Raw genomic sequence first — 11,803 nt, 5'->3', positions numbered from 1 at the left:
ACCATAGAGTTGTTGAAAGAAAACATTTCAGATACAAGAAATAGACCTACATTCTACATGGTGTAAAAATCAAATTAGCAACAGGAGGGGTCACAGGATAAAGGGATGGCCCCTTATTGCTGCTTAATTAATTAATGGTCGTTAATTACGTAAGGATCATTTTGGCAATTTTTGACCCCCCCTATCCCAGATACACATGATTTTTCAAATCGCTTCCGTCTATTCTCACGTAGCATTTTGTTTTTTAAATAATGAAATGTTGTTAGAAAAGGATCATTCAAAGTTAAGTTTGACGTAAATCAAAAATCTACAACTTTTCAAAACATCACATCCTAATAGGTTATTTACTTTCCCCAATCGTTTGTTTTAACTAGCGCTGTGGTTTAATCATAAACCTTTTTATTCTAAGACCTGTCAGAAGCTGAACAACAAAAAAAATAACATGCCATTTCTATTCGTCAATAGTTCTATGATTACAAAACATAGTTGCCTCATGACTTTCACTCGTTATTCAGTCAGTTAGTCCCTGCCTGTGCATCGAAATGACGTTACCATAGAATCAATAATAATTAATCTGTCCATCAGTGCATTTGTGACAATGAGGCTGAAACTCTTCCACGTTATCAACTTAGTGACGCTATGTAGTGTAGTGCAAAGTAAATTAACTTTGAAACAAGTGGTCATACTAAACAGGCATAGTCTAAGGACTCCGTTATCGAAGAACTTGAACCAAGTGTCACCGAAGGTGTGGCCGAAATGGACGGACAAGCCCGGCTACTTGACAGCGAAGGGCTCAAGATTAGCTGGCTACATGGGAACTTACTTCGCAGCGTGGTTGAAGAAGGAAGGAGTGCTACCAACGAAATGTCCAACGGAAGATGATCTCTATGTGTACTCGAATACGATGGAAAGGACTTTGTCATCAGCACAGTCGTTTATTGAAAAAGGGTTCCCGAATTGCAAAATTGAAGTTCATCACATAAATATTAATATACCAGATCCTTTGTTCACACCGATAATCCACAACACATCAGCTGCCTTCAGAGAAGATGCGTTGGACGAAATGCAAGATGTTTTAAACACGGTTCATCTGAATCAGGCTTACGATGCGATAAGTACGATTTTGGACTACAAAAACTCGAGATTCTGCAAAGTTGATAAGAAATGCGATTTAGTGAGAGATAAAAATCGGAAGAACATCACACCTGGACATAAGCCAGGGCTTGCTGGACCTCTTAAGATATGCAATGAGGTTATCGATGCCTTCCTTATGCAGAATTATGAAGGATTTCCCACCAAAGATGTTGCTTGGGGTCAATTAGCAGATGCGAGTGCATGGCAGACAGTAATGACCTTAAATAGGGCTTACCACAACGTTACTTATAATACCTCTCTAGTAGCTAAGGATGTTTCAGAGCCGTTGGTGAAGTATATATCAAATATATTTCTCAAGGATGATAATAAGCCCAAAGTAACGTTACTTGTTGGTCATGATGCAAATCTGTATACAGTTTTCAGAACTCTAGGAGTAAAAGCATATACATTGCAAAAACAAAACGAAATAACGCCAGTAGGAAGCGCGGTTGTTTTCCAAAAATGGAGAGACGATGAAGCCAAAAAGGCGTACCTCAAAATTGATTATGTGTACCAATCGACAGACCAATTGAGGCATAGTACCATTTTGAGTCTAGAAACACCACCGATGGTCAAAACTCTTGAATTAAAAAAGTGTAAAATCGATAAAAATGGACTGTGTTCTTGGGAGGACTTTCAAAAGTTTTTAACGAATCTATGATTGCTGTGTGTAGTTAAAGTTAGGAATGCAATTTCTCTGAAGTCATTCTATCAACTCTATAAGACGTAATTTTAATTTTAATAATAATTTGTATGAATCATGTGTCACTTTCGTGCACGCTAATCTCAGAAACTATTTAAGTAATTTTAATGAATTTTTGAAAAAAAAGTGTGCTAATTTCTATATCGCTCAATCTTTCAATGGAGGTATAAATTTCAGGCACGCATCCCTAATTTTTCAAAGTTACGCACATAACGCACATATTTCAAAATAATTGTCATTTCTTCTAACGGCGAAGAGAAAAAATCGTGAGGAAAAGACGCCTGCGAGTTCTTAATAAATATATATATTTTTTTCAAGTGGTGTGAAGTCTACCAATACGCACTTGGCCAGCGCGGTGGACTATGACCTAATCCTTCTCATTCTGAGAGGAGACCCGTGCCCAGCAGTGGGACAGTAATGTTGCCGGGTCAAATGGTTTAAGTTTTACGATCTCATAAAACATAAGTAACGAAAATTAATTTTACACTCAAACACAATGTTTATCTCAACGCAAGATAGCGCACTATTAATAATCAATCTTTCTAGTTTACCAACTAAAGATCGAAATTTGACAATGTCTAATATAAACAATAAAAATTTCTTCATTCTCTACGGTCTTCTCTTTGGTAAACAAAATAAAAGATAGATTGGTTATTAATATCGATCGTCAATCGTCGATGTTAATGTTATATCGAAATTTTAAACTATCTATCACCATCTTAATTGACCTATGGTAATTTTGTGAACAAAACAATGGATAGATTGGTTATTAATATCGATCGTCAATCGTCGATGTTAATGTTATATCGAATTTTGAAGCTATCACCATCTTAATTGACCTATGGTAATTTTGTGATCAAAACAATGGATAGATTGATTATTAATATCGATCGTCAATCGTCGATGTTTATGTTATATCGAAAATTGAAGCTATCTATCACCATCTTAATTGACCTATGGTAATTTTGTGAACAAAACAATGAATAGATTGGTTATTAATATCGATCGTCAATCGTCGATGTTAATGTTATATCGAATATTGAAGCTATCACCATCTTGATTGACCTATGGTAATTTTGTGAACAAAACAATGGATAGATTGGTTATTAATATCGATCATCAATCGTCAATGTTAATGTTATATCGAATTTTGAAGCTATCTATCACCATCTTAATTGACCTATGGTAATTTTGTGAACAAAACAATGGATAGATTGGTTATTAATATCGATCGTCAATCGTCGATGTTAATGTTATATCGAATTTTGAAGCTATCACCATCTTAATTGACCTATGGTAATTTTGTGAACAAAACAATGGATAGATTGGTTATTAATTACGGTCGTTAATCGATCGCCGATGCTTAATATAGCACGTTTTAAAGCCTTTGAAACTATCTATCACCATCTCAATTGACCTATGGTAATTTTGTGAATATAAATTAGTTGAAATGTATTAAATGTATGTTTGTGGGTTAATTAAATATTCTTACATAAATGTTACGTCTTATCTTTCCTAATACTCGTAGTTAATTTATTGATTCTATCTTTTATGTCATTCACTAGAAATGGTTAACGTAATTTTTTGGTACGGGACTCCTAATTTATCCTTATTCCCTGTAAATAATTAAGTACCTAGAACTTTGTGGTTCGACTCCGGCACCACCGCCACACCTATTTCTGTTATAACAGCTGCAGTGTTAAGCGCTGCTGTGTTCTGGTTTGAAGTGTGGTAAGGGAGACACTTTTTCGAGGCATTCCAGCTTAGTCTTCAGGGGTTGTTGCACATCTGTGGCCGGTAGGTAGGTATCTAATCTTATCTGGGGTTGATTACAGATGTCCATGAGCGGCAGTAGCCATTTACCATCATGGCGACTGCATGCACAATTGTTCCTATATTCTATGTATTTTTGATTTTTTCTTAAGAATTTCTAAGTGATCTTATAATTTATTCTAATTCCGAATATCAGATTTTCTTTTAAAAATATGTAAAAATTCAAATTATTTTCCTTTTTTCCCCTCTACCTTATGGGTAAAATCTCATCGAAATCAGGTAAAAAGTGCCCCACATAATCCCCTACTACTAAAAACTTTAAATTTTGCAGTTAAACCACAGAATAATAAATAGTTATTAATCCGCATTTTTAAAAACAGTGCGGAAGTACCTATTTTGTTTACGAGGGGGAAACCTTCAAAAGGTACCAGATGCCGTGGGAGCGACACAGGGTTATGTGGGACTCTTACCGCACTAAAAAACCCCCGGTGGCCATCCTCGGCGTTTGATGGAGAACTCCGGGATCTCCAACGAAACACAACCGTAGTCCTCCTAACGTGATGCCCTTCTGTCGGGCTCTGCCCTGGCGTACGCAATTTACGCTCCTCTCACATGCCCTGGTGATTACAGCGATATGCGACCACACAAACCGCTGTCCTTCCCGGGGTCGCCTGCTGGACGGTTTGAAACTCTTGCCGCCCGCAACCCCGAAAGCCTCTTTTAGTCGTCTCTTACGACAGGCAGGGGATACCGTAGTCCTATTCTGCTCCCGGGACTGCAGGGGCAAGTGCGGAAGTACTTTAACCTTAACTTTGGATAACATACAAATAACCACTCACATTCAACAAATAATCCATATATTATCCGAGTTATAATTAATTGAAAGTCAATTTGGCTTCCCGCCAGCTAAAGACCGTTTTATTTTGACATATGTCACTTTAAAAATTCTTGGTATTTAGTCTATGTAACTGTACTCTTCCTATTGAGTTACGACCTCCAAAAATTAAAATAGTTCTATGCGTCATCGTGATTTGAGACAGTTCTGGGTTCGATTCCCGGGTCAGATCTAAAAATATTTCGTTAAATTTCTGACAGAATTCAGGCACAGTCGCAGCATACGATTTTTTGTGATGTAACAGGGGAAATTTATTTAAATTAGACAAGTTTTTCTAACGCGTTTTAAATGTATTTATTGTAAAGTCCGGCATATTGTGTTTGCTATCCCCGCGGCAGAGAGGTATCCATGCAGGGTTTCCCCACGCTGTCCCTGTAGTCTCTATGTGTGGTCGCATACCGTAGTAAACACTAGATGGTGTGGGAGGAGCCAAAAGTGCTCCCCCAGGGCAGAGCCCGATCGGGGCATTGCGCTTGGCGGACTCCGGTTGTGTTCCCTCGGAGATCCCGGAGTTCTCCAACAACCGTTGAGGACGGCCACCGGGGGGTTTTTTAATCCGGCGTCGCTTCCACGTCGTCGGGTACCTTTTGAAGGTTTTCCCCTTGTAAACAAAAAAAAGGGTTTCCCCACGAAAATAAAAGTTAATAAAAAATAAAAGTTAGTTAATAAAAGATGGTTTTAGGGGAAGGTGGGGAGGGTGGGTCATGCCCCTGTGACCCTTGGGACCGCGCCTGGTCAGATCTGGGTGACCTTAGAACTATTTTATTTGTAACTAATTTAATTTAAAACAGGATTTCCACCTACGGTCGATCATGTGAATATTATTGTTCCTGAAAATAAACGAAAAAATTTTTCCTTTACCATACTTCAAACCAGAACAAATCAGCACTACACAGTTATACCTAAGTCAGAATTTGGTCACATTAATCTGGCTTGAAGGACCAAGTGTCATTGTTTAAATAATACAGAAGTTGCAAAAGGACATACAAAGGAGAGGGAAGAACTGATAAGATTATCAAAAGGACATACAAAGGAGAGGGAAGAACTGATAAGATTAGAGATCTATCTGTGGTCGGTCACAGACGGGTTGTTACTAGGTTGGAACGCTTAAGTATATCTCCCTTACACTCTTGAAACCAGAACATGGTAGCGCTTATAACTGTTGTTATTAGGCAGAAACAAGTGCGGCGATGGTGCCGGAGTGAAACCACAAGGGTTCTACCACCTCATCTGTTTCGTTTACAGATAGAATTAGGTTCCTACCTAAGGTTGGCCACAGTGAACTGCTGCCTCTGAGGACTAAGCTGGAATGTCTCGGATAAGTATGGTTTCCTTACCTCGCCCTTCAAACCAGAATACAGCAGCGGTTAACACTGCTGTTATTAGGCAGAACTAGGTGTGGTGGGGTGCCGCCGGGGACGAACCAGATGGTTCTACCACCTTATACATAACAAATACTCTTTTTACAATCTTATTTTATTTCTGCTATTTTTGACTTTTACTAAAATAACTCAACAGATTAATAAATGACATATTTATTTTGACAGAATAATATCAAAATTATCATGTTGACCTAAATTTTAGTTTTTACAAATTAACTAAATTTAGTCTGAATCAAAATTCTCGTTAGAAAATTAAAATAGTGAATGCAGTACTTATAAATAGACTAAAATATACTAAAATATAATGCCTCAGTTATATGTACCATCTTCTTTGAGCACAAGTATAGAAGCCCATAGTAAATGGTTGAAGATTTTAGAACATGCCCAGAAAGTTGTAGAGGATGATAAGGACCTTCAGGTAATGTGTGATCTATCTGGTATTTTTATTGAAGGTGGTTAGGACCTTTGACCTTTGGTTTGACTCCGGCACTACTGTTACAACTATTTCTGCATATAACATCAGCGTTAAAGCGCTGCCGTGTTCTGGTTTGAACAGACATACTTATCCGAGGCGTTCCAGCTTAGTTCTCTTAGCGATTTGTTTGTGACCGACTTTGTAAGACTAATTTTATGTAGGGTAGATTAGATATGCCTATATACAGCAAAAAACTGGCTACAAAAAGTTTAAATTTGAGGGAAAAATTATTCAAAAACAAATTATTTCTTTAAAACCGTCCCAGAAATGACAATGCATCGGATATCACCTTCAGATAGAACCTGTTCAATATGGAATTGGTTACAGACAGACAGTATATTTAAATACTAGCTGACCCGGCAAACTTTGTACTGGCTCAAAATCTATTTATCAAATAAAATATAGCCTATGTTACTCGTGGATAATGTAGCTTTCGGATGGTGAAAGATTTTTTAAAATCGGTCCAGTAGTTTTTGAGCCTATTCATTAAAATCAAACAAACAAACAAAGTTCTTTATAATATTAGTATTGATTACCTCATTTTGTTTAATAAATAGAAGTGGTAAGCGCTGCTGAAGGGTGTAGTAAGACTTATTACACATTGCTAGCGTGTTGGCTAAACATATTTTTCCGAGGCATTCCAGCTTGGTCCTCAGGGGTAGCGGCGCATCTATGGCCGACCTCAGGTAGGAATATCTAATCCTATCTCACGTTGATTACAGATGTCCATGGGCGGCAGTAGCCACTTACCATCAGGTGGAGTGCATGCTCGTCTACTCTTATATTATAAAAAAAAGTCTTTACAGACCTCTTTTTGAATGTCACAATCTACCACCACTTCATCCATAAAACCACAAAGAATCGTCTTTCGTTTAATTATCATGTCAATCCATTCTATGAGCCACTGTTGGCCCTGGCGTGCCGGTTTCGTGCCAATTATGTGGTCTATCCATTGTCACCTTTAATTAACTATTGGCGCCAAATGATTGAGTTCCTCTTTCAGTTATGACCTAGAGGTTCAGTCTTCCGCAACTTTGAAACTATCAAAAAGAATATTTAAATTCAAATTCAAATATATTTATTTGCAAGATGTAAGTCGTTTTTATTGTCGTCAAATGAAAATAAATACGCATATCTGTACAATTTTGTTCATATTGTGGTCCGCCGTATGTCTCCCTTACCACACCCTTGAAACCAGAACAAAGCAGCGTTTAACACCGCTGTTATGACGCAGAAATTGGTGTGCCACCGGAGTCGAACCACAAAGGATTCTACCACCTTCAAAAAAATATGAATGAGAGATTGCTACATTAATTGTTATAGGAAAAAGCAGCGAAAGGCCTCCTCCTGAAAGAGCGGCGCCTACCCCCAGAGGTCTTAGGCAGAGTCTACGCCGAGTATTGCGACTTGATCAACAAAATGTATGATTCTTACCTGAACAGTGTGCATTTGCAACGAGCGCCTTATATGTTGGAGATAATCAGTGTTTTTATGAAGAGGTAAGGCTTTATAATGTAGAGGTAGCGAGAATGCAATCCACTTGAAGGTATAATCCGCCAAATTGCTAGTCCGCTCTGAATTTGTTGCGAGCAGGTGTAGTCATATAATTTGCTTTGGCGACGCGACTTATATCTATGTTTAGAGCGGACTAGCAGTTTGGTGCGGACTATAAGCGGCTACTGTCGCCAGTGGACATCGTAATAGGATTAGATTCCTACCTTGGTGAGTCACAGATGTGCTATCCCTGAGGCCTAAGTTTAAACGTCTCGGCCTATGTCTCCCTTACCACACCTTTCAAACCAGAACACAGCAGCGCTAACACTGCTGTTATGAGGCAGAAACAGTTGTGTTGGTTTATGCAGTCACGGTCGACGTCTTTATCAATGTTTGTCATCGTAGGTCACCCATTACTGTCCCACTGCTGGGCACGGGTCTCTCAGAATGAGAAGGATTAGGCCATAGTCCACCGCGCTGGCCAAGTGCGTATTGGTAGACTTCACATACCTTTGAGATATTTTTTTATTTATCAGGTATGCAGGTTTCGTCACGATGTTTTCCTTCACCGTTAAATCAAGAGATAATTAATTTGTATTACGCACATAACTTTGTAAAATCAGACGTACCTAGGATTTGAACCTCGGACCCCTCGATCAAGAGGCTGTGTTTGAAGAAGACTATACACTACTTGGCAGTTATTACCAGTGTATTATTTGCAAATATTATTTCCTGAGATAATAAGGTTCAATATTCGATGACCCTTCTTATTTACTAGAAGATAACCAGATGAAGGTTCAACAAACTTATAATTAACTTAATATCACTGTTATTGTAATGCAACAAAAGATACCTATAGCCTTTTTTTTTGTTTACGAGCGGGAAACCCTCAAAAGGTACCCGACGACGTGGGAGCGACGCCGGGTTACGTGGGATTTTTACCGCACTAAAACCCCCCGGTGGCCGTCCTCAACGCCTGTTGGAGAACTCCGGGATCTCCGAGGGAGCACAACCGGAGTCCTCCAAGCGCGATGTCCCGATCGGGCTCTGCCCTGGGGGAGCACTTTTGGCTCCTCCCACACCATCTGGTGTTTACGACGGTATTTGACCACACATACCGTCATCCTTCCCGGGGTTGCTTGCTTCGAGCTCCCACTCTTGCCGCCCGCAACCCCGGAAGCCCCCTTTTAGTCGCCTCTTACGACAGGCAGGTGATACCGTAGCCCTATTCTATTCCCGAGACTACAGGGACAAGATACCTATAGCCTAGTGGTTGAAACTGACGTCGCGAACAAGGGGTCCGATGTTCAAATCTCAGGTATCTTTCATTTTTCAGTTATGTGCGTATTAGAAATTAATTATCACATGTTTTAACGGTATAGGAAACAGATCCGTAAACATAAAAATAAAATCAAATGTCTATTACCGTTCAGGAGATAGAGCCCTGTGATAGGTGGACAGACAGCGGAGCTTTAGTAATAGGGTTCCCTTTTTACTCTTTACGGAACCCTAATAAAATCACATGCGAAGGTAAAGTCGACACTTTTATACTCGTGTATACGTATACGTTCTATATCTATTTTATTTATTTTTAGTATTTGTTGTTATAGCGACCATCATTATGCACAGTCTGTAAAAAAATCAAATGTCTACGAGTGTCTATTACGGTTTAAAAGATATAGCCCTGTGACTCACGAACAGACAGCGGAGTGTTTCGTTTTACCCTTTGAGTACCTAATCCTAAAAATCAATCTACAAGATGGCATTATAGATATGTTTCAGTACATTTGAGTTATAGGGAAATAACATTATTATTTTTCAAAACTAAAAATCAATCTAGTAACTTTGCGTGAATTTTTTGTAAGGCGCTTTCGCTCGCCTCGAAAATCGTTAATCCTGAGGATGCTGATAAGGACAATGGTACAAAAATATTAAAAACGTGTTTTGTCATCGGTTTTTAATATTTTTTTTAAATTTTGAATTAACCTGAACGTTCAAAGTGGATAGAAATCGGGTTCAAAGATTCCGTTACTCTGTTACGTACATACATACATACGTACAACCCAAGCTAATAAAAGCGTGTTAAAAATATTCTGTGTTCTGTTCAATTAATTGTTCTGTGCATAAAATTGTTCTATTGATGTTCTTTCTATGTTATTGTTCTATTGTTTCTTTACAGGTTGTATGAACTTAGAAATGAGTTAGTGCATCTAATAGTGAACGATTATATTTATGTAGACGATGCTTTGATTACTTTGAGAAAAACACCATTTGATATAGAGGTAAGAGGAATTTATTGCATGCACGGCACGGATCTCCTCTCAATGTGTTTGGGCTATTTTATAATATGACAGAGGCATATTATAAAATATACCGCTTTGATTCGATTCCGGCGGCACCACCGCCACACCTATTTTTACCTAATAACAGCAATGTTAAACGCTGCTGTGTATTCGTTTGAAGGGTGTGGTAAGGGAGACATACATATCTAAGGCGAGGTTGAGGACTGCACTCCACCTGATGGTAAGTGGCTGGACATCTTTAATCAACGCCAGATAAGATGGGATTTCTACTTGAGGTCGGTCACAGACGCGCCGCTACCCCTGATAACTAAGCTGGAATGCCTGAGAAAAGTATGTTTAGCCAAAGCCTGATGTGGTAGCCTTCGCACACCTTTGAATTTATGAAATCTCAAGCGTGCAAGTTTTGTCATGATGTTTCCTTCACCACCCCAATATATGGAGTTGATTACAGATCTCCATGGGCGGCAAAGACCACTTATCACTAGATAGATTTGAAGGTGGTAGAATCCTTGGCGGTTCGACTTCGGCACCACCGCCACACCTATTTCTGCCTTATAACAGCAGTGCCTAACGCTGTTGTGTTGTGGTTTGAAGTGTGTGGTAAGAGAGACATAATTTTCCGAGGCGTTCCAGCTTAGTCCTCAAGGGTAGCGGCGCATGTGTGGCCGACCTCAGGAGGGAATATCTAATCCTATCTGGGAATAATTACAGATGTCCATGAGCGGCAGTAGCCACTTACCATCAGGTGGACTGCATGCTCGTCTGCTACTCCTATATTATATAGAAAAAAGATGGACTGCATGCTCGTCTGCTACTCCTATATTATATAGAAAAAAGATGGACTGCATGCTCGTGTGCTACTTCTTTCTTATGGAACATGTTTTTTTTTTAATTTGGCTTTTTCGGTTCCAGATAATAATTCCATACCATTTCCCGCTGGAATCACGTCCGGATACAATGGAGCATTTACTCCAGACCATGTGGAGTGATGCCTATAGACGTAAAACTTGTCCAAAGGTAAGGTTAGGCAGAGTAAGGTAGGTTATATTGAGGAGCGCCAAAGCAGCACGTTTAGGGGCGGCAAATTTGTATAAATCATACGATTACGACTTAAAGGGAAACAAAAATAAATGGTTTATACATACTTGTCGGGTTGTGTTGTTTGCGAAGAAAATGATTGTCACTTTTTTCAAATACATATTAGGGGGCGGCAATTTTGATATACGCCCCTTGTCTATATTCCGGGCGGCAAATTTAGTCTGCGTCTGGACCGAAAAAAGATAATTATTTTTTATAACAGTTTATAAAAAATTTACATCATTATTTTTTAATTAATTTCATATTTATTTATTATATGTATGTTATAGCTGTCTCTTTGTACATCATATTATTTATATTTATTTCTTACTTTAAATTCTGATGTTACTAAAATAGTAATACTAATATTTGCTTTTAACAGAAAGTAGAACCAGAGAGTCATTCTGAAGGAGGTTTGTTTGGGGATGATTCTGAAGCGCAGTTACGTCAGAGGGTGAAGGAATCATCTGTAGAAGTCATCCAAGGTATTGGTCGCTTCATTTATTACAAACAGTGATAGCCTAGGCGTTGAAACCCGGCCTCTTAATCGAGCTGTGGCGACTTCCC

The 11,803-nt window shown here is 38.8% G+C and overlaps 1 protein-coding gene across 1 annotated transcript in view; it reads left to right on the top strand.

Annotated features, from left to right (window-relative positions):
* Positions 1-506: 506 nt before the first annotated feature.
* LOC140756838 (IQ and AAA domain-containing protein 1-like) overlaps positions 507-11,803 on the top strand; it is a 28,616-nt gene continuing 17,319 nt past the window's right edge. The window contains exons 1-4 of the mRNA XM_073092368.1: positions 507-1,791; positions 10,036-10,138; positions 11,072-11,176; positions 11,619-11,721. Coding sequence (XP_072948469.1) covers positions 599-1,791; positions 10,036-10,138; positions 11,072-11,176; positions 11,619-11,721 — 1,504 coding nt within the window. The 5' untranslated portion in view covers positions 507-598. The remainder of the gene's footprint in view (positions 1,792-10,035; positions 10,139-11,071; positions 11,177-11,618; positions 11,722-11,803) is intronic.

Source organism: Epargyreus clarus, unplaced genomic scaffold, assembly GCF_041222505.1.
Source record: "Epargyreus clarus isolate Ecla_fem2 unplaced genomic scaffold, WU_Ecla_fem_2.2 ptg000036l, whole genome shotgun sequence".
Classification (NCBI taxonomy): domain Eukaryota; kingdom Metazoa; phylum Arthropoda; class Insecta; order Lepidoptera; family Hesperiidae; genus Epargyreus; species Epargyreus clarus.
The sequence above is the reverse complement of the archived record's forward strand: the minus strand, read 5'-3'. Positions and strand labels throughout refer to the sequence as shown.